This window comes from Amphiura filiformis, chromosome 18, assembly GCF_039555335.1.
Source record: "Amphiura filiformis chromosome 18, Afil_fr2py, whole genome shotgun sequence".
Lineage (NCBI taxonomy): Eukaryota > Metazoa > Echinodermata > Ophiuroidea > Amphilepidida > Amphiuridae > Amphiura > Amphiura filiformis.
The window spans coordinates 4871471-4895800 of NC_092645.1; the positions used below are offsets into that span (position 1 = coordinate 4871471).

General features: G+C 38.1%; 2 protein-coding genes across 4 annotated transcripts; both read left to right on the forward strand.

Annotated features, from left to right (window-relative positions):
* LOC140139772 (uncharacterized) lies at positions 1-6675 on the forward strand. 3 transcript variants are annotated; one of them, XM_072161481.1, is made up of 7 exons: positions 1-277; positions 1496-1846; positions 2293-2355; positions 2592-2735; positions 3880-4029; positions 4899-4959; positions 6073-6675. In XM_072161481.1, exons 2-7 carry the CDS (start codon positions 1610-1612, stop codon positions 6303-6305), a joined length of 888 nt encoding a protein of 295 aa, XP_072017582.1. In that variant the 5' UTR covers positions 1-277; positions 1496-1609; the 3' UTR covers positions 6306-6675. The 3 variants fall into 3 exon arrangements, with proteins under 3 accessions (XP_072017582.1, XP_072017583.1, XP_072017581.1); XM_072161482.1 differs by lacking the exon at positions 1-277 and adding an exon at positions 1158-1262; XM_072161480.1 differs by lacking the exon at positions 1-277 and having other exon boundaries at positions 1326-1846.
* Positions 6676-8590: 1915 nt separating this feature from the next.
* Positions 8591-20252, forward strand: LOC140139775 (uncharacterized). Its single transcript, XM_072161484.1, has 7 exons — positions 8591-9851; positions 11242-11653; positions 14309-14371; positions 15781-15936; positions 16327-16470; positions 17258-17312; positions 18132-20252. The coding sequence occupies exons 2-7, from the start codon at positions 11393-11395 to the stop codon at positions 18206-18208; spliced, it is 756 nt and encodes a 251-aa protein (XP_072017585.1). The 5' UTR covers positions 8591-9851; positions 11242-11392; the 3' UTR covers positions 18209-20252.
* The last annotated feature ends 4078 nt before the right edge of the window (positions 20253-24330 follow it).

Genomic DNA, 24330 nt, shown 5'->3' on the forward strand with positions numbered 1-24330 from the left:
AAAGTTAATCGTACATGCATGAATGAGCATACCATGGAGCATACGCACTGCACCGCCGTGCCGGTATGTTTACATTTTCATGCCCAGCAAAACATTGAAACGAACGATACGCTATCGGAATTGAAGCTTTGAGAAATTTTGAAGTTTCTTGGATTTTTGCTGTCAGAAAACATATATTATTGTATTTTATAGTCAAATATTTGCATCGCACCAACGATACTGTGTAGAAATTGTTATCGTAATTAAGGGCTGCGGTATGGGCAAACATAAAATACAGGTAATTGGAGAGGGAAGGCGACGAGTTGCCCTAAATCACAGCGGCAGGTAGTGACTGGGCCACCGAGTGCGAATATATATTTATTTTGGAAGGTTCGCGTTTCCTTTAAATTTTGGGTTTTTAAAGTTGTCCAAAATTTGATATGTTTGGCTTTGATGATTTACTAATATTATCACTGATTATATATTTTGTGACTGCAATTTGGCGTTTTCAATGCGTTTTAGGGGCTGTGCAGTAATTATGTGTACCCCGGGGTGGTGAATTTTCAAAATGGTCTGCCAAAAATCGCTTGCCTCCCCCCCTTTGGCCGTGCCAAAATCTTTGCCCCCTTTTGACGTGCCATAAAACCTTTGCCCCTCCTATAATTCACCAGACCAGGGGTACACATAATCAATGCACCACCCCTTAAGATTACCATGTAATTAACGCTGATATCTGGACATGCTCCTTTTAGAATGTATGTCAAATCGTCGGCCTTTGAAGGCAACAGAATACAGAGTGGCTCACAATAGATGATGTCGTATTCCTCTACGTGGGTCTATTGCCGATATAGTTACTTTGAATTCATTGTACAACATCCACATTTTCATCTGGAAACAGGGTTCCTGGCCGAGTAAGAATTGGACAAGAATTGAAGAATTGGGAATTGAAAATGTACTCATTTTTATGAAACGTTCTCATCCAAATGAATGTGAAATTAACGTGACAACAACCATTCGTGACAGGTTGTTGACATGTTAATTAGTATTTCACATTCATTTGGATGAGAAAGTTTCAAAGAAATTAGAAAATTGTCAATTCACATCGCTTTGAAAGAATTCTCATTATAAATTTCTGCTAGTGGTTGGGTGCAAAAACTCATGTTCCAGAACCCTATGTTAAAGATCAAGTTTGTTGATTCTGGCAACAGCGTTGATGAGCAACCAGCATCCTCTGCGGTAAACAGAAGGTCGTCAAAACAGTGATAGATTTCGAAACGTCCACAGTGAGTACTGTCTTATAGGATTTGACTAGAACTATGAAATCTGGTTATGAGTTTATGGTTTCCGGTGGTCCCGAAGCGGCGGAACACAAACAGGGTTTTTGTACCCTCATACACTGTACTTGGTGTACTTTAGCATTGTCATATGACATAGACGTATAAATGAAAATAGTCAACGCAGTCAATAATTATTATTGAACAAATACCTTATTGAAATTGATATCTTGATTTTACAGGCTTTGTATACCCTCGAGACGGTGTCTTCACAAAAACACGAAAATCCTACAAAGTGATTATCCATCATAAACCACGTACGGTACTGACAATAGAGCTTTCATCGTGCGGAGAATATGGATGGAAAAGTTGGATTAGACAATGCCACTCCAGTACCTGCTCAAACTGTCTATATGATGCCCGCACAACAGGCAGGTACATCGCAAATCGGCGGGCGATTGGTCCCTGGAGTCAAATGCCTTTCCATTTCAATTCTTGTCATCGGTGTTATAATAGCAGTTTTGGGAATAATTTGTATTGTTTTGAAGACACATATGTCATATGTTGCAAACCCGGTGTGGAGTGGATTACTGGTAAGCAGCAGAAGTAATTTTGTTTGCAACGTTTTAAATTAATGCTATGCGGGCTATTCATAGGCTTCATCATTAAAAGGCCAAGTTTTGAGATATCTTAATTTAATGCATTTTTTATGCTGAAGTCATGAAATGGTAAAATGTTTTGAATTTTAGAAAAAATTGAAACCTGTCATCTGCAGTCGACACCTACGTGGAAAGAGGTGTTTTCATTAAATGTGCTAACTAAGATAATCAATAGGCCTAATTACGTATTGTTTTATTATTACTGATGCACTTGAAGTATGATGGATAATAAACTCGTGCAAATGTAATCGTTAAGATAATTGCACTTGTCATGTGTCCATGGCGCAGGCGATTATCCTGACGAATGCACTGCAATCAATTAATTATCCGTATCGTAGTGGTATGTTTGATGGGTTTGAAATTCCGCTTTTTATTTTCAGTTTCTGGCTATAACCGGAGTAATTGGACTGTTTGTGTATCAGCAAAGAGACAATCAAAAAATAGTAAGTACTTGATATACCAATGATTTCGGTTTCCAACATTTGGGTAATGCTGAAAGCACATTATTTTTAAAAGTAGCTTCGTTGGAATCGGGATGTAAAGCCGTAAGTTTCTTTAGTGTGTGCCTATCACCTATATATTTCTACATATTCAGACTCATACATATGAATGTACATGTAAAAAACATTATACATTGCAAATATATATATCTAATACTAGGCCTTATTGTTTGTTTCAGAGGATAGCGTTCTTGGTGATGTGCATCATTTCTTCAGTGTGTGCCTTCCAACTCATGTTGAATGCATGGGATGGGGCGGGGTTAGAGCGCTGGGGCTGTATACCGTCTAGTAATCATTGGGATGCACCTTGCATAAGCCCAACTGTAAGTGCAATAATTATTAATTTGAAACACACATACACACCCACCCCAAGGGGCGTAGCAAGCGGGTGGAAGGGGCCCCGAGCAAAATTGAAAATGAAATAAGGGGAAAGGAGATATTAAAAGGGCCCCGCACTAATCCTTGTCCATGAGTCCCCGAGGCTCTTGCTACGCCCCTGCACACACCATCGCCATACACGTACGCCCACACCCCACATCCACATCAAACATACCCCACCCCGTCGACACACCCCACACCTACATACACCCCCACACACCCCACATACACTCCATACCTACGCACCCAACCCCTACTCCACACCAAACACACACCAAATAAAAAAAAATCGATGAAAACAATTCGACTGCTCAGTGCCAGAAGTGGGTAAGTGCAATAGCTGCCATGTGTAGCTGCCATGTGTAGATGAGTACAATGTACTGTGTGTACATTGCCAAGTTTTCACAGGGCAGTTATTGCACTTACTCTCTTCTGGCACTGAGCAGTCAAATTTTATGTTTAGTTAAATGTTCGATGCCTCTACTGAAAATCAGTTTGAATTTATATGAAATGTAAGCCTAAAGAACTTTTAAGTAATTTTTAACTAGGTTTTATTAGTCTGGCTGATTTTATTGGAGCCTTCTCCCATCAGGACCCAAGTGTGACAGCGTCTAAGTCGGAAGGGTACTAGCGTGAGTCATTCGATTTGGGACCACCAAGCTCCTGATTGGTGGGATGGAGCACCAGTCGATTTGTTTTGTTGCAATTTTTAATCATATCGAGGATTGAGAGCCAGAAAGTTAACCCACAAAGGAATCCTTTGCGAGTTACAGCTTTCTGGTTCTGAACCTTCGATATTATTCGTTTGAAGGGGGGTGTACGCTACGCCACTGGTCCAAGTTATAACTTGCGACATGTCCAAGGACCACCAAGCTCCTGATTGGTGGGGTGGAGCACCGGTCGAATGTTTATTGTTACAATTTTTAATCATATCGAGGGTTGAGAGCCAGAAAGTTAACCCACAAAGGAATCCTTTGTGAGTTACAGCTTTCTGGTTCTGAACCTTCAATATTATTCGTTTGAAGGGGGGTGTACGCTACGCCACTGGTCCAAGTTATAACTTGCGACATGTCCTTACTTATCTTTTAGTGGACTCGAATACTCTTTGGAGTCATCATTGGGTTTTTGGCATTGGCCGCGTTTGTACTCTGTATTGTTTCGTGTTCTGTGACTATATATGGGACATGCAGATGCTGTTACGAATGCTGTGGAGGTGCTGCTACAGGCTCTCCTGTTATGGTATGATATCATTTGTTCGATTTGTATAGCGTTTTAATATAGTAAATATGAGAATCATGTCATTTCCTCCAAGACGTATCTAAGTTCTACCAAATGAAACATAGCTCAATCCTAATCATTGATTTAGTCCCAACTGGAGATAAAAGAAAAAGTTTTTACTAATTTCTTTAAAAAAGAGCCAAAAACATGCATTTTCGGCATGTTTTCTGACAATCAAGCTAAAAAAAATCAAAGACTTGGAACAAGTCTAAGCATTCAAAATCTTGAGAATATGCCGAAATTTTGCTGTAATTTTTTGTGTTACTTTAATTAAATGGTTGCTTATAAGAAAGAAACATATCTTTTCCAAAAATTAGAATGCATAAGCTGAAATTAGTCTTTGGGCTTGATTGACACAGCATACGAAAAACACCCTAAAAACGCACGTTTTTGGCCCTTATCTCCAAAAATTGGCCAAATATTAAAATTGTACTTTTATTGCTAGTTAGGACTAATCAAAAAATTAGGCAAATTGGCAAAACAGGATAATATTTTTTTAATCCCAAAAAATTAGCTCTGTATTTTTCTGGAATAGGGAGTAGTACATGTTTACTGTGAATATATTTTGTGTTTCTTGAGTTATGATGTCATGGATTTAAAGAGTGTCGAAACGAAACCTCTTCATAAAACGACACATATCGCAAGAACCACAATAATTATATAAGAGCAATATTTGATGTGCATGTTTTGCATTCCGTACCTATTCAAATCTTCCAGGTGTAACATTTCATTAATCTACTAATTTAGACAATGAAAATTGACTTGTTGAAGTTGAACGACCATGGCTACTCTGACACGCCCTATTCGTTGTGTTTTCTTTGATTCAAAAGGTGCAATACTCCACACACTCTGGTGTTGTAGTAGTACCAGTCGATGGCCAAGGAATGCAAGGTAGGTTGATATTTCATATAAACTACTCGCATAAAGAAAGTCCGCACTTATGTAACCCGATCGTGTTATGACAATTTGATTGATAAGGTCGTGTGCAGAATCTTATAAGCTCCTATTTGATACTAAATAAATTTGCTACCAAACACTTTAAATTGGCAAATGTCAATCAACGCCAAGAAGTATTTCTTGGTAAGAATCGCCCACAAAAAGAAACCCATAGAAATAGAAAAAATACCCATTGGGAGACTCTACTTTGCAAGAAACAAAAAGCCACACCTACCTTGGGATAGAGATCACAAATGCTCTTAAGTGGGTCAAACATATTAAGAACATCACAGCCAAGGCCAACAGGTCCTTGGGTTTCATACGAAGAAACCTTGTTTCAAGACATGAAAGCTACTGCATGGCCACTGCATGGTCAGACCGTTTAGAATACTCCTCCGTGGTTTGGGACACACGTGTTTTGGAGCAAAAAAAAAAAAAAGAAAAAGAAGAAAACTTAGTCTGTTCAAAGAAGAACAGCACGTTTCGTTGAATGATTACAGCACAGAGAGTAGTCCAAGCAGCATGATCTCAACATTCGGCGGTAGCAAGGGTCACCGTGATGCATAAGATCTCCAATGGACAGGTTGCCATGCCGGAATGTACGTTTCTGCAGTCTGTAAACCGCCGTACTAAACATCATCACAGTAAGGTATACAAACGCCCAACCGGAACCAAAGACTGATGGGTACATTCGTATTTCCCAAAAACAATTAAGGATTGGAACCAACTCCTCAACGAAATCATAACCATCATCGAGTCAAGCAATTCAAGAAAGAAGTCACAAATCACTACAATACTCCACACTCAACATAGCATTGTCATCGCTTCACGCAGCGCACACCATAATCCTTCTCAGGCGTTGAGACGTATTCTACTTGAACTTGAAACTGAAATTGACAAAGATTGATACCAGTATATGAAATTTGGTGCATTTTGACATCTATTCCACTTAAGCACCAAAGCGGAAGAAATAATCACATCTCAAATGCCTCTCCTGTAATGTTTTTCTTTTTCTTTTCATTTTTTTTTCTTTAGCATTGAAAATATGTTTTTTCTTGTATTCTTCAGTCATGTCCACTCCTCAGATAGTACCACCAGCCTCACAGCAGACGATCTTAGTATCCCAGAATGCTCCACCGTCAAATATGGCTTCCTCCACAGTTGCCCCGGTGTCATCCACTATGTCGCCATCAATAACGAATGAGCAACAAACATCAGAAAAACAAGGACTGGTTGAGATCGAAAATACTCTGGATGATAAACCAGCTGATGAACGTCAGAATTGGGAAACATTTTCATAAATCTTAATTAGCGTTTAGACTCACGCCCTCAGTCGGCAAAAGTTTACTAACAAGCTTCACACAATATGCATGCCCTGTTGGTAGACGACGAAGGATTTAGTCTCTATAGTATCTAATCTAATGATGATTTATATAGCTCAAACCTTGGCTCAAACAAAGATTCGTGACATTTGATTTGCCAGTTTCTAATGACATTTTTTTGCCATTTTTAGCTATAATTGCACTTCGCGCGAGTACTCAAGCGGAGCTATCATGGCAACGCTGATAAACGCGAGTGGATACTGAGAGTTCGGTTTACCACCTTGACTCGGCAATTATAGGTGTGGGTATTACTTCAAAAATAAAATAAGTTCAGATATTTTAACAATTATTTTGATTTCCTGGCGATTTATTAAATTAAGTGGACGAAAAAAAAAATATTTAAGTTATGTAATACAAATATCTATTTGTTTCAATGGAAAGAATATATTCATTCGGTAATATAAAAAATAAATAAAATATTAGCCAATTTTTCACATTTGCAAATATTTTGGAGAAAAGGTGCAAATTCTTGCAAAATGGCTGGAATGTCTCATGCATGTGTATCATTGACATAAACCGTGTTTATATCGGTATTCGTTTTTAGTTATACGTATCATTTATGCGTTCCAGCTGCGCGAATCTCTGCTCAAATAACGATAGGCGTGGTTCGTTCTTTTGCCACACAGGGGCCCAAAGTTAAAAATGCTCCAAATTCAACGCATATGGTCTCAAATTGCTCGTTATGTAAAAACAAGTCAAAGAAGGAATCGTTTACACTGTCTTATATGCTTCGTTATTGACACAATTGCATGGGACTAAATGCCAACCCCATACGTATATTGACCAGAACCTTTTTTGTGATATTTAAAAATAAAATAAATGTAGATATTTATGTAGCGCTTTATGCCGTAAACAGCCTCAAAGCGCTTTACGTTTATTCCGCCGTCATTAGAATGTGTCGGAACGACGTTTGTAGCCTACAAGTGGCCCAGGGTCCATCAGTACAACGACTGTGACCACCCCTAACAGCTTCCCATTGCACCTGGGTGGGGTGAGGCAAGCGAGGCAAAGCGCCTTGCCCAAGGGCGCCACACGGTGGTAGGACGGGGAATCGAACCCACGCACGTCGAGCAAGCGCTCAGATTATGAACAATAATAACCCCGATATGACATGTGTTAAATACATTTATTCAGGTGAACAATGAACATTGACTTGATTATATTTTAAGCCTACTGAATTAGGTTGCCTTTGTAAGTTTGCCTGGTCAACTTGATGGGTCTGTAATTGTGGCGTTATACGCTGGCGAAGTTACGTAATTATTCGGATTAACTACCATAGCAATAGGTCAAAACAATTTTGAACATATCGCGCTGCACTACAAGCAGGTTGAACTAATCACCTGTGTATGTCTGCAATCATAGATTGAATACAATACTGTTCTTTTCAAAGATACTAATCTTACAGGTGCAAGTGATCAGCATGATGTGGTTCAATGCAGAGGAACCGCGTGAACGTATCCCGGATGACCCTTAGATTTTTTTTCTTATTTCGAGGCCTGGTATCAGTATCAGTGCAGCGCGGTATATTCGCTGTCGTAGTGCACGTTAGAATATGACCGTTGCCAGGTCAACTGGATCACGCTTTCCTTGTTACGAACCACTGATCGAAATGATCACAACACAAAGCCTATATGGCATATCAAAATTCGGAACAGGTGCTTGAGCCCAGGCTTGGAGCAGTAACCAATTGTTACTAACGTGCACTACGACAGCGAATTCAAAAATTGTTTTGACCTATTGCTATGGTAGTTAATCCGATTATTACGTAACTTCGCCAGCGTATCATCACTGAATTATTTACGTTTGTCTGGCACCTCGACGTGATGTTTTGACGGGATTCCGTCAATAACGTATTTTCGCTGTGTGCCAGACAGAAAATATTTGTTAATCGATTTTCAGATGTTCCTTTAAGGGCTCGGATAGCAAGGTTTGCACAATATATTTTCTGGGACATGAGACTGATGAGAGCACATATCAGACATATCGAATCGAACTCTGAATACGAGGGATGTTCTCCTGATATCAAATAATTTAGATTTTTTGAAATTCGCAATATAATACACATTTTATGTCAACTTATCAAAAAAAAATATAGGTCTTTTGGGAAAAAAATATGTATCTAAGAAAGGTAATTTTTTTTCAATTATCGTCGGCTTTTCCTCCAAGCAACATACACTTTAAGTAAATATCATTAGATTTATAAATTTTTCTTCGAAGAATGTTAAATGTCAAAAATATCAATTTTTAATAATCTGACATAAAATTTGTATTATATCGCGCATTAAAAAAAAATCAAAATTATTTGATATCAGAAAGACATTATTCGTTTTCAGAATTCAATTCGATATGTCTGATGTGCTCTCATGCCCAAGAAAAATACTGTGCAAAGTCTGCAAACGTTTCTATCAGAGCCCTTGAGGTAGACTTCGGCTAATACAATCTTGAAAACAACCCGGAAAGTCATTACAATTTTGCAAGCTAATAATATCCCCGATATGACATGTGTTAAATACATTTATTCAGTTTTAATTGCGCGTCGTAAATGCATATTATGTTTTCTGCATGTTCAGTGCAAAGAAATCTGATACAATGTTACATGCAATTTCCTGGCCTGTATTTTAAGCTCACAATGAACCAATACTCGGCATATTTGTTCTTGCCACAGATTCGCGGTCATTTCTTACTGTCCTCTGCAACTATAACGCCCACATGAAAGGGGACCAATTTTCATTCGGGGTTGGTTCTCGATTATTCAATTGGGCAAACCCATTAGTGGACAAATGCGGGAGTTTCCTGTGAAATGAGGAACAGTACTAAATACCGGAAGTTGTAATTGTATAAACATTTTCTCATCTTGTCATTTTTTTACTTAAAGGGTATAATAAATTAACCATTCTCGGTATATCCCGAAAGCCTTTGCAAATGAAACCGCAAATACGTAATCATTGATGAGCACCACGATCGTTACTGCGCATGATCCATCAGTTCAACATGAGCAGTGAAGATATGCGCATCAAAGATGACGTAGTCTTCGTGTCTTTGCAAAGGATTCTGGGAAATACCGGAAAGATGAATTACACTTGCCTCTGAAAATAATGAATTTATAAAACAATAAATTGTGAATAATAAGAAATATTGATATAAATCATGAGAAAGGATAAGATTGCCACTTGTTTTCATATTCTCTTAAAGGGCCTTTATAACGAAACCTTTTTGGGAATGAAAACTAGTTACCCAAGAACCGCGGGTTACCCCGCGATGCTGTTAAGTATTAAAACACACATTATTAATATTGTGAATATTAATCATGTAGTGTTATAATGGGTCTCCACTCTCCACTACTGCATATCATATAGGCCTGGCGTAAATGTCTGATATTAGTATGGAAATGTATCGCAATACGGAGCAAATCTGGTACATATAATATATAGATAGATATATAGATTCACGAACCATCATCTCGAGGTAAGTCATCACAGATTGTATTATGATACTATAACCATGCATAATATTATAAGTAAAATAGAATCATGTTTCATAATTATGGAGACTAATATTTTGTACAGTTGTAGGGCGGCCTACTTCACAATCATAAACATGGACCAGGTCTAATCATAGATTTAAAATCTATGGTCTAATCTTCATTAGTCGCGTAGTTATCTTTTTGTCACAGCAATTACAATTTCATGAGTTTTGTTTCATATTACTGATATTATAGAACATACCTACATATATATTTATATGTTTTAGTATATATGACTTTAAGATCAAGGGGGGGGCAAACAATCGAGATCTACACAAAGCAGTTATATAGAATAATTATTGAAGATACAAAATTTAAATTAAGTTAGAATAAAATATGTTTGGATTTTTGTTCAAATAAGTAAAACAGTAATTAAAATGCAAATAACGTCTATATATAATATGTTATGTCGTTTGAACATGTTAAACGACTGTGTTGCTGGAATAATATATCGTCGGCAGAGTGCTACACTATCGTAAGTGCAATAGAATGTAATAGCTGCCTTTTGTAAAACACATATTGTTTGCAGCACAATCCCCTCATTGTAAAGTGTTGATGTTCTGTATTACTTGCCTGATGGCCACTAAGCTAACCCAAGATATCAGCCTTACATGTAGTACATGTAGTTGGGTGTTTTTCTAGTGTTATTGGTTAAAAGTAAGTACATTTATTGAAATGTTGCAAATGGCAGCTATTGTATTCTAATGCACTTACGATAGTGTAGCACTCTGCCGACGATATCGTTCTTTGAGAGCTTACATAAACCACATTATTATAAGGTGATGAATAGTAATGTATACGGTATCTCCCAGACGGGATTGCTGGAGAGTGAATTCTCAAAATGGTCTTTCAAAAATGCCTCGACTCCTTTTCTACCGGGTTTTCTACATGCCAAAAATATATTTGCCCCTCACGCCTTTGCCAAAAATTTGCCCCTCCCATTCACATGAGCAGGATATTTTGCGTATTACAACGTTATTCTACTCTAATATCGAAAATGTACCCAAAAGATGTGCCAAAAATGGTTTTCCCCTTATTCAATGAAATGATCGCCCCCCACGAAGATTGCCAAACCGCTATAATCATCACCCTAGGTACTTTGCACTCCTAATCGGATAATTTAAAACTCAGAGAATTAGACTGCATAAGGGATTAATTAGAAAACATGTAGAGAGTCAGAAAAGGTGTACCTAAATGAAGCACTACTATTCCAAATATATTTTGCTGTTTGCTTATTTATGTAACTGAACTGAATTATTTTTTTTATAAATTAATGTAATTTATGTTATGTTATATTATTTTCTTTTTTCTTTTAAATCTCCATAAAATAAGGGTAATTGAGCTGCGAAATCATCATCCAACATCAGCCTCACGCAATATCTTAACTCAGCTTCAAAAAACACGTTCGACGTAATTATCCAACATATACCTCAGTTGAATTTACCTTACACATCACCACGTGGCTACAACCAAGGTTAACAACATGGCTACGGCTTTTCTTGTTGATACACCGTCGTCATCAGATAATACAGGTATACCAACACAGACTGTCTATGTAATGCCTGTTGAGCACGGAAGAAATTCACACGTTACTCAATCAGATTCCAGGATCAAATCTCGGATCAAATGCCTGTCCATTTCATTGATAGTTGTCGGTGCATTACTGACAATCTTTGGGCTTATTGCAATAGCTTTGAAGACTCATCATTCGTACTATTTAAATCCAGTTTGGACCGGATTAGTGGTAAGTGGGAACATTATTGGAAATGTCAAGTAACAATAATTATTCATAAATACCTGTTTTCTAACAGTCACGTGATGGGTTACGTCCTGTCTTGTAACCAATGTGTGAATATGTATTGTATTTCCTTTTGTGACTTGGTGGCAAATTCAACATCCGACTTCTTATTCACAAAAAGGTCGGGCTTGTAGAGGTTTTTTTCGTCGCCTTAGAAAATACTTTTGCATTCACTCGGATGAAAGTACAGTGTTTGTGTAAATTGGTTTAGAAAATATATTCTGGGTGAGATATTTCGTATAATTAGTCAAGCATTGTGTGGTGAATAACGTTTTCCTACTTTCATTTTAGGAGCGGTTTTGCTGCTCGTCTAGTTCCAAAAGGGGACGATGTGTAGCATTATAAAGAAAGATAAGAATTACCAATATCCCCAATCTTTGCATGATCAGTCATCTAAGGCTATTTAATAAAGGGCACTTAATTTATTGCCAACGTGACCCATGGGCGCCGCCATAATAAGACCACCAAGTGATCAGTAGATATGCTACGACGGTAAGTTTTTACCGAAAAAATATCATCGACGGAAACTCTAAACAATAATACCCCTCAAAGTTACATAAATAACCCGACAAATTTGCTAGAAAATCTGGATATGCATGTCGTGCCAAAGGTCATTTTTCCAAGACGCCCTATCTACATGGTCTACAGGGAGTAATGTCAGCGCCCATATGGTCACTTGGGCACTAAATTTATTTAAATAGCCTAAGATGAAGGATGATGGCGTTAGGCAGGCATTGGGCTATTCCAGAAAATAGATGCACAGCCCCTATAGAGGAGTTCGGATTTCCAGACTTTTGTCCAATCGTGACTGTTGGAAATCCAGACTTTTAAAGTGTCCAAAGGTAAAATATCCGACAGAAAAATATTCCAAAATCAGAAATCCTCAATTTGAGAGCTCATTTTGGACATTTCCGTGATTTTTCCTTCATTTAATTGGATTTCCAAGCTTTTTCAAGTGACAATGGCAACTGGAATTCCAGTCTTTTTCAGAAAGTATACTTGGCAATCCGGACATTTCTTTAATTTAAAATTTACTCCTCTATTTACTCCTCTTATTTTCTGGAATCGCACATTATGTCATTAGGATATCTCTCTGTCAGGCAATGGAGCCAAAGATGTGGGTCGAATCTTTTCCTTTAAAAAAATAAATTACATAATTCACTGCTGCAATTTATTGCTTATACATATAATTAATTGATGAATTATCAATGACTTGACCTGAATTACCAATTAATACACTGGTTAATAATTGTAATACAATTTAATCTTAGTATGCAATGACCAAATACAATTTTACCATTCGTTAGTCGACAGTTTATTAATAATAAGTATTATGAACCAGGACACCTCCTTCACGACACCCTGTCAAGAGCTAGGAACAGTGAGGGTGAAAGCAGGAGATTGGTATCTAGGAAGCCGTTTGCTCAACAAGCAATAGACTTGATGAAGACAACACAGCCTAACCAGACAGCCAAGGACTGGACAGCTAAGACATGGAAAGACCAATGGCTTCAGACTTCCTCACCACTCCAGCGCTTTGTCACAGACCCAACAGACACCATCCCAGGCTTCAACCTACCCAGGTCTGCTTGGACAAAATTAAACCACCTGAGAAGTGGAGTTGGACGCTTCAATGCCAACCTGTTCCAATGGGGCTTAAAGGAAAGCCCAGCATGCGAGTGTGGTAGTGAGGAACAAACAGCCGACCACATCATCTCATCCTGTCATCTCCATAGACCACCGAATGGTATCTCCGGCCTGATTGAAGTCGACGAAGCCACCAGGGACTGGTTGATGCGTACTGGGCTTGAAATTTAATGAAATTTATTGTTTTGGCTTTTATATCTTGTTTCTTCCTGACATACGCAAGAAGAAGAAGAAGTATTATGTAACTCATACAAATATTCTTATCATTTGATTGGTCAATTGCTATTGATTATTTTTGCCATTCTTAGAAAAAGACTATTGCACTCCGCGCGAGTGCAATAGTCCATTTTCCATTGCACTCACTCGCAGCTACCTTGGCAACGCTGACAAACGCGAGTGTATAACGCGCTCCGACTCGCCGATTATAGGTGTGGGTGTCGCTTCTAAAATAAATACACTTTATATACATAAGGTGGAAGAAAACGAATTCGTATATGAGTTATATAAAACAAATATTGAAAGAATATTTCATTCGGTGAAATATGAACAAAGCCTCGTTTAATGGAATAGTCCATATCTCACCTCATAAAAATATTCTTCCCATTGATTGTACTCATAAACATTCAATATTTGTATAGGCCGAGTATTGATGCAACATCGACGGTCAATTCCAATAATAAAACACATTTTGGTTGTAGTCATCATCAGTCGGCTGCGGAGCAGGCGACTACAAGCTTTCTCCAACTAATGCGATCTTGGGCAAGCGAAACAATTTTGTTTGGCTGCAGCATCCCTTCAGTATCTCCCAGGAGGTGCTGGACATACTGTAAGTGGTTGTAGTACCTTGTGAACATTAATGAATATGACATCACCAAATACAAAGATTGGTAAAATTATTGACAGACTTCAAACAAATAAATGCATTTTTTTGTTGCATCTTTTCATTATTTTCAGTTGTTCGTTACAACGGGGGTACTTGGTACATCTGCGAGCAAGAGAAGAAACGGCAGCAAAATGGTAAGACCTTGAAATTTTCTTACAATGCAACATTTTCAGCAACCAACAGCATATCAACACTATAGAAACGGCTGAACGATGTGAGATTACTGTTCAAGTCAACTTACTGGGGTAGGTCAAGGCATTTTGAGGTCATTTTGAATAACGTTTTCCACAACTTTTGAACAAATATATAGACAATATACGTATACCATATTGTAGTCCATAACGCCTGTTCTGAAATACGTGTATATATTACGCTCTGGTTGCCACATACGTAGCAAGGTCTCTGATTGGTTAAACACGGGTGTAAACGTAACTCAGTAACGCAATATCCGATTAAGATGCACATTGGCACAAATGATGAGCTGATCGCTGATCAATACCTACAAAACTATGAGCATAATGAACACATGGAAAAAATGAATGCTCAACTCCAAGCGGTTTTGGAGATATGGCTTGTCAAAATTTGACGCAAATCCCCACTTTTTGCTCTCTCGAGTCGCATCGTTGAATTAGTCACGTTTTGGGACACTCATATGTTGACTTTGCGAAAAAGATATTAAGCTGAAAAGTATCACCTAGGGTGACTTTTACCCAGAGAAGCAGGATCTTGCCTCAGAAACATTATATCTTATCTACTGAAGAAGTTATGGGTCTCTCAAAACCTCTTTTCGTTTCGTTTTTGACAAATGAAATTTTGACAAAACGAAACAAGGTTTTGAGAGACCCATAACTTCTTAAGTAGATAAGATACACTGTTTCGGAGGCTAGATTCTGTTTTTCTGGGTAAAAGTCACCCCTGTTAGTACTTTTCAGCATAATCAGATAAGCAGTGAATTGTCTCTACACAGTCTTTGAATACACTACACGGTTGAGTGCGTAGCATCATAAGAGCTTTGTGAGCTTCTAGCTAGGCATCTGTGATTGGTTTTTGTCAAAACCTCAAGTGTTCCCTTCATCCAATCATAAAATATTTTGTATCGAACGAAAGCCAACACTTTTTTTCAGTACGTCAACAGATAACGCAATTCAATGTTCAATAGCAAGGCGTATGTGGTAATCTGTTGAAAACGACATATCCAAGCACAATTTTTGATCAGAACCTCAAGTGATCCTTACAATATTTTTCAGATTTTATGTCTTTAAATGAAAGAGCACACTTATATTATCTATATACCATCTTCATTTCAATGAGCAACGGTCAATTCTCTTTAAATTGCAAATCTTGTGCAAAAAGTTACTATTTTCGCCTGTTTTGTCATACGGTTGTAAATTCAATGAACTATGACTTTGCTAAAGAGCGCTTACAAATTGATATGATATGAGTTGGCGGTGTTAGTGGCGGCGTCGACGGAGGTGGTGGGGTGGTCACGTGGTTGCGGATGTAAATAAATTATACATCATACAAATCTTGTTTCTATTTGCAGAGTATTGCATTCCTGGTGATGTCAATACTTTCGTCAGTATTTGCCTGGCAACTGATGTTGTTTATGTGGATGGGGTCAGCAACAGAGTATCAGGGCTGTTTACCAAGCAATGCCTTCATATTAAACTACAACCACGACATATGCCCTACGGCAGCTGTAAGATATTGATATTTTTATTTGTCTGTCTGTTTGTTTGTTTGCATCTGTTAAAACTTGCTCAGGAGTGTTACTATAATAATTCGCGCGAATCCCAACGTTCAGATAATCTGGTGATAACATTGCAGTTTAATTATAATCTTCAGAAAGCGCCCGGTTACGCAACACGGCAGTGACACTGTACCACCGGCTTCTTCGGTTCTCCACCATTGAAAGGGAACCAAGCAACGTGAATTAGTTTTCACACCAATATTGATTTTGTTCTGGTTCGAATTTTAAATACAAATTGTTATTTTAATAAGATGAATCACATTATGATATGACATACTAACTTAACTTATCGGCATTTCGCAACTAATAATAGGTCTGTACATGCTTTCTCTCCTTCAGTGGTCGAGATCACTAGTCGGGATCATCTTAGGATTGTTAGCATTCTCTGGGCTAGTAATGTTGATTGTATCCGGTTCACTTACCATTTACGTGACATGTGAATGCTGTTCTTGCTGCAGAGAAGCTGAGAATTCCAATGTTACGGTATTTATTTCAAAAAAACATCAAGAAATCATCATAACGAATATTTTGAATAATTATACTAAAATTATAATAGATTACCTAGTGTGCTACATGTAACAGTTTGGAGTGATTGTATCCACACAAGGGGGCTAGTACAAGAAGGCCCTATCTGCAATAGCTGCTATATACAGTGCGACAATGAATTAATTTACCAGTTATGTTCACCCCCTGATTATCCTAAACATAGACAGATATGTCATAATTGGAACCAGCAGCCAATAGCTGCATCTTTTAGCTCGAATTTAAGATCTCATTCGTTGAAATCGTTCAAGAAATAAAGACACGACGATCTCAAAACCCAAGGAAGATGTAAATTAAAAAGCTGCAGTTTGATCCATTGCATGCCCTATTGATTTGTACACAAGCGGTCTCGAACAAGAGAGTTAGCACATTAAAACTAGCGACGTGCTTTCCATTTATAAAGAACATGAAAGTGCAACTTTGGATTTCGTTACTTCTTTGGGTTTTAGGTCGCCGTTTCTTTAATTTAACCAATTTCAACAAGTGAGGTCTTAAATTAAGAGCTAACGGATGCAGGCATTGGCTGCTGGTTTTAATTTTGACATATTTATCTTTGTTCAGGATATACAGGGATGAACATAACCGGTACCTTAATTATTTGGCTTACTGTAGAGATTTCAAAATGTATGCATTCTAATATTGTACACATCTAAAAAAACACCTGGCAGCTATTGCAGAAAGGGGTTTCTTGCACTAACCCTCGAATTGTTATGTAATTTGTCTTCAGGTTCAATATTCTCACCATTCTGACATTATGATGTTACCTGTGCACCCTGACCAAGGTATGTAAGGGCTATGTATGTAAGGTAAAACAGCAGTATCTTAACATAAATAAACTAGTAGATAATACCCTTTTACTTCTTTTTGAATCACTTTGCCTCCACAATAAAACATCTGCCTACAGAGGCGTATCTTGGGCTTATGTCACCCAGGGCAAGAATATGTAATGACGCTCCCATCTAAAACAAACTGTGTATACCGTAAAGATTCGCCTAATGTCGCACATGAGCTCCTTTGCCTCAGAGTAACTGTCACGTACAAAAAGAGAGCCCCTCTCTGAAAATTCCAATAAGAATTAAAGGGTCCATGGCCTTATTTACTTTAGTTTTTGCCTTAAATTCCAGTTATCACTGGTTATGTCAAGAGAGGCCATCAGCGCCATTAGACGAATCATTACGGAATATGGCCCGGATGTATGGCCATAATATAAATCGGATGAGTCGACGACCCTCCAAACCGGCGTCCGTGTGCGTTCCATCTAACCACTAGCTACGCCCATGAGTCTATACTCGAGTGCCCCCCATTCTGCATCTACATCTAGCCGCTATGATCTGATGATGACCGAGTTTAGCGATTAATTAAAGCACTTTTGAGGCTTCAATTTTCAATAAACAAAAATAGGGCGCAAATGCTCACATGCAGAGGATAAAATGTTAACGTATTGCCTTGATTTACAGGTAGGTGATATCGAACCTGAATTTTTTTAATCCGAGGAGTCAGCCTTGATGGTCGACAGTATGTGCAATGACATAACAAAATTGATTTGTTCTACAGCAATAAGTAATTTTACAGCAATTATTGGTTTTTAATTGTTTTTCCAGTAACGACGATGTCCGACGTTTCGGATCAAGAGGCATTTGTATTGACCACCGACATACAACCATACGAGAAACTATAGCTAACTTAGCACCAGACAAAATCATCTATATACTAAAAGGGAGCCAAACGCCAACATTGGGAAACATTTGAAACATAATTGCTTGAAAAAACCCGACTATACAAATAAATAAATGGAACATTCCAGAATAGGGTCAAGCAGATATTTGGATAATTAATTGTCTTAATTTCGCATACGTACGTATCCCTGATTAATATAAACCGGCCCTATATATAACACGTGGAATGTCCTATAATAGGCGACTTGGGGAATGCGGGGAATAACCAATGAAACGCGTTGTACTTGTATTGGGCGATTTACCGATCGCTGGGAGCGACCAATGCACAAATGGCTTTGTACTGTAAGGACTGGATCGCCCTCTGTAGTTAATATAACAAGGAGAAACCAGAGATAACGCGAAATCTCAAGGCGCTAAATGTGAAGCGCAATAATTAATGCAGCTGGTATAACAAAACAAGATGAACCGGATAAGCAGTGGGGCAGGAATGTGAGAATAGGTCCGATTTTTTTTAACGCAAAAGGAGAAAACGGAGATAAACCTGCGAGGACGGCCATGGATCGGCAACCATGCTCGATCCCTTACGGCACTGCAGAGAATCGAACCTTGGCCGCAACGATGACAGGCGAGTGTTGCGATCACAACACCAACTCATTCCCCGAATGGTTGTTATACTCAAGAGTTGAAATGAAAAAATGAAGACAGTCATTGTTTATCCGCAAGACCATTATTCGAAATAACGACCATTCAGAATAACTGTCCTTTGGAATAATGACCCAACGGAATAACGAATAGGAATCATTTTAATACAGATATCGCCTAAACTTTTAACACCACAGCACAGGACTTGAGAGTATTTTAAAGTCCAAACTGTCTTCACCATTCGCTTTACATTCGCCGTACAAAACTGTCAATTCGTCGTCCGCCGTGCGTTTACTCCGTGCGTTTGTATCTAAGATGTAAATCACAAACTCTTTTATATACGGCTGATCTCACACGCATTTCAATGGATAATCTCTATGTATGAGCCACATGAATGAGGTCAAAATTTCAGGCTCGCTGTTGTTTGATACTCACTTACAAAATGGATCATATGAATAGATAGACTTTCTTTCGTATATTCAATATGCTTGACTGTCTTTAACATATTGTATAAAAGGCCCCATGTCACAGGGAAGTTGCCCAAATTCGTCCAAAATTGTCAAAAATGACCAAAATTGTGCAAAACTGCTCAAAGTTGTCATTTGACTTTGCAAAATTTTGTGCAACTTTGCATTAACATTGAGTAACTTTGTGCAACTTTATGCAACTTTGCATTAACATTGAGGAACTTTGCGCAATTTAACGTAATTTTATGAGAAGTTTACACAACTTTGGGCAACTTTGCATAACTATGGGCAGCTTTGCGCAACTTTGCAAAATGTTTAGGCAACTTTCCGCAACTTTGCAAAATGTTTAGGCAACATAATGCAATTTTGGACAACTTTGCAAAATATTTAGGCAACTTTGCGCAACTTTGCAAAATATTTAGGCAACTTAATGTAACTTTGTGCAACTTTGGTCATATTTGACAATTATTTTGGACGAATTTGAGCAACTTCCCGTGACATGGGGCCTAATATGCTTGACTGTCTTTAACATATTGTATAAAAGACACATTTTATGCGTTTTCCAGGTTGTTCGGACGTTCATTTCGTTCGTGCGGAATCTTCAACATGATGCAGTCATGTCTACAGTAGAATTCACCACGACCTTTGCAGGACTTAAACCCCATTAAAAGCTATTAAACCAAGATAACACTCATTGAAAACAGCTCAACTGATTAAATCATATCTTCTCTGGTTAAATCCACACAACATATGTTTCTGCTTTACATGTACAATGGAGCAATGAGCTGGTATTATAGTTTCAGTTGGGTGAACGATTATAAAGCGAACGCTAGAGAACAATTCTGTGTGGGCTTTTGTTTACGAAATGAGACAATACTCTGCTTATTGTTAACAAGCGTTCTTGAAAATGAGAAGCATGGTGATTTGCAGACTTAACACGGTTTGGAAATAATTTCTTCATATTTTTTGGTGTTATCTGTCGTTTACATATCCTTCCTAAAACACCAAAGTTAACTAGGCAATGTACTATTACCTATAACATACACTAAAACACCAAAGTACGAATATTTCCAAACATCTAAATTAGCTAAAAATTTAGGACATGTTACAAAACTATATTTTCTAGAATTTTAGAAGAGTACTTTTAATATTGGCCGGTTATTTTTCACACAGCGACGTTAACTAGGCAATTACCCATACTTCTAACATACGCTATTTGTAGAGGTTACGCGTCAATGGTAAGAGCACTGTGTATTGTGTATAGGAAAACGGACAGTAACTGCAGTATGATACTATCTGAATACGCGACCTCGCTCCGTTACATGAGAGTGATTGTGATTGAATAAACAGGCGCATGATCGCGGCGTTTGGAAATCGCAACCTTTCTACTACATAATAAGCCACTCGTTTACGCAACAAATGAAGTCAATTACACATACTCAATGAGCAATGTGGTATGTCTTGTGTAAGAGATTGACTAGTGTAAGAGGTGATACATACGTGGCCATTATGCTTGAAAAAATCTAAATGCCGAACATTGCACTTTCTTTCCATCACTGTGAAGTACCAAGTAGCTGCATGAGGTGTTAGTTCAATATGTTAGGGAAATATTTCTGGTGGTGACTCATGTTGATATTGACTAAATAAGCTGTATTTTCGCACAAAAGGGTAAAAATTAATGACATTTATTTACCACCATCTCCGGGAATTAACTCCCTTTTCAGTCGTTCAACATTGGGTTGTATTTAGCCCGATGACGCTAAACTTGGGTCAATACTAGTGGTAGCGTAGTGGTCAAAAATTTTCAAACACAAATTAGCTAAAACAGTCGTCTTAGGGCATTTAAATAAAGGCATTTAATTAAATCCCCACGTGACGAGATGGGCGCTGACATTACAGCGTCTAGACAGGATGTCTGGAAAAGTGACCTTTGGCACAGCGGGTGGTCTTCCTGTGTATTTCAATTGGTATTTAGCAAATTTATCATTGTTTTGCAACTTTGTAGTATTATTGTAAGAGTTTCCGTCGATAACTTTTTTCCGTCGTTCAAAGTCGGTCAAAACTTTCAAAATTTAGTTCTTGAAAACATACTAAAAAACAGAATCCCCAATGTATAATTAAGTTGCCTTTTAAATTTTCAGCAATTTTGATGATATTTGTCTGAACAATTCCTATCTCTTAGCACTGTAGCACATCTACTGATCACTTGGTGGTCTTGGTATGGCAGTGCCCATGGGTCACGTGGGCATTAAATTTAGGCCTTTTATTTAATACCCTAAGGTAACTGAAAAAAATACACATGGGTCTTATATTTTCCCTCTTATAACGAAATATAATGAAAACGGGTAAAAATGTACTCGCAGATCTGGCACTAAGTATGATAAATGCACTCAAATGCCCAGAAAATGTCAATCAAATACGGAATATTGCCCTCAAGTGCATAGCAACTGTCAATCAAATTACCGATATTGGCGATGTGTACAAGGAGTAAATACAAAGGTTACGGCGCTGGTAAAACATGCATAGTCAACAATGAGTGTGGAAAACTCCTGGGAAAGTGCATTGCACACGACACTGTGATCATTGTTCATTCAGTTCAAACGATGAATAGAGGTTTTCGAAACAAGGAAAAAAGTGGGTTGGTCTTTAAATAAAAAGTTTGATGTACATGATGTCATAAACAGGCGGCGTAGGAAGCGCAACACGTGACGTACGAGGCTGGCGAATATACAGGGCTGACAGCCCCATTCAAAATACACGGTTAGCAATTACAAATGGAAAATTAACATACTTGCAGTGGGGTACTTTGTCGAACCCCGACGTTTTTAGAGTAAGATAATTTTGCTTTGACACCACATAACAAATTTAGAATTGTTTGTGACGATTTCATGATTATGTGTTAATCCAATGGCGACCTCAAAATTGGCGATATCGCTTCCATCACCGCCTGATCATAAAACAGAATCCTCATTGCGCCCTCTTTTTCTCATGTTTCTGAAAAGTTGATCAAATGTATTTTGGTATGTAAAGAAACCTTTAATCGTTAGCTTTAAATAAATCAAAATGTGTTTGAAATGTATTCATAACCTCATTAATATACGCAGCAAGTGCGATCCAATCACAGATAATTAACTTTTAAATACGCGGACGCAAATGCAGGTCATTGAAAAAGTATAATGACCGCGTCTCGTGACGTAGCTATAAGTACGCTCTACAATGACCGCGTTACGTGACGTGTTACGTGTTCGAACAATTTACGCGGACACTGACTGCCGTATTTGGACATCGCATGATTGCTTGCTAGTATGATTGGTCGCTAGCGGTATTTCCTTAATGGGCTATTCGATTTTCTATAGGGAAAACGACAGATAAAGTTAAAATTGTGTTCTGTTTTCAAATTAAAAGAAGAAAATTTGACATAAATTGAATTTTAAAAAGTGAAAAGTGACGGTTATGAATGAGGTTAATGACTTTGCATCAGTTATTTTTCGGGTATTGTGAAATATCTAAACATTGTGCTTTGGACCTCGGGATATTCCTCGGTTCCAAAGCACAATGTTTAGATATTTCACAATACCCTCAAAACAACTGATGCGCAGTCATTAACCTCTAATTCGTGTCCACAGATGAGTTTTCGCTACAGATTAAAATGAAACACGCGGTAAATATGATTTATTAATGACATGGAACGATAATAACATAAGGCTTCGGAACACATCCATTTTGCCCACAAATTAATGACACTTAACAAAATCCATAGCCCATAAGCCCACCGATAAAGCCTATTCCCCCAAAAAAGTTGTCATTGAGGAATGTTTGATATTCATGTATAATACGTGTACGTATTGTAGGGAGCATTGTGGCCAAGCGGAATAGGCTCCGACCCATAATCGGAAGGTTGCGGTTCGAGCCCCACGACTAATCGTGTTGTGCCCTTGAGTAAGGCACTTTATCTCGATTATTCCTCTCCACCCAGGTGTATAAATGGGCACCGGCATTCGTAAATGCTGGGAAGATAATAGACTCACTGTAGAGGAGGTGTAGCGATCCCCTATAGCAACATTACATGGAGCAGTCTGGCCTATTCCCCAATGAAAGAGAGATGGGCACTCCGATCATTGTTTATACAGGATCTTATACAGGGTCTCCTTTTCCTTTACCTTACATGTACTCCTTTTCAATCTTTGAAGTAGCCAAACCTCCTCTCTGGACAGAGTGAAAAACGGGTACCTTTCTTTAAAAGAGGATATCTTCAAAAGTTTTGAGCCAAATGAAATATTTATTCCAGTTTATTAAAGCTATTAAAGCTAACGATTAAAGGTTTCTTTACCAAAACATGTTTACATACCAATATACCAATATATTTGATCAACTGTTCTGAAATAGGAGAAAAGGACGACACAAAGAGGGTCATGGTGTTTTCTTTGGGACACCCTGTACTTGATCAAAATGTTCTATATAGTTGATCATGTTGATAACTGAATCAACATCTTGTCCTCCCACAACTGTAAAATCACTGACGTGTGACCATTAATAAGGACTCAGTGGCTATTTTTTGAGCCGAGTAAAAATGCAGTTGCGCAAAGTCAATTAAAATTAAAACAACATGAAAATCACATATACCCCTTTCTTTACAGTAATTGACAGTCTAATAGTCTTTCACATGGCCACCATTCCTTTTATGTCTAAAGAGAGGTCTTTCCTGTCTGAGGATGTCAACAATATTATGTGCCAGTGCACATAAACGTTGAAAAAAATCCAGTGCATCCGGCCGGATTCGAACCGACGACCTTCGTAAACTAGCACGACGCTCTAACCAACTGAGCTAAAGAGGCACGTTGGAGAAGAGCAGACGATATAAATCTATATAGGTATTAGGTTCGAATGGTGTTCGTCACATTCCAGCGGAAGGCATCAGAACTGCATATATCTAACAAATACGCGAAGTCACATAAGTATGAACATTATTATACTTAGTTCTCGGGGTTAAGGGCTGGGGTATGAACGTTTGGACA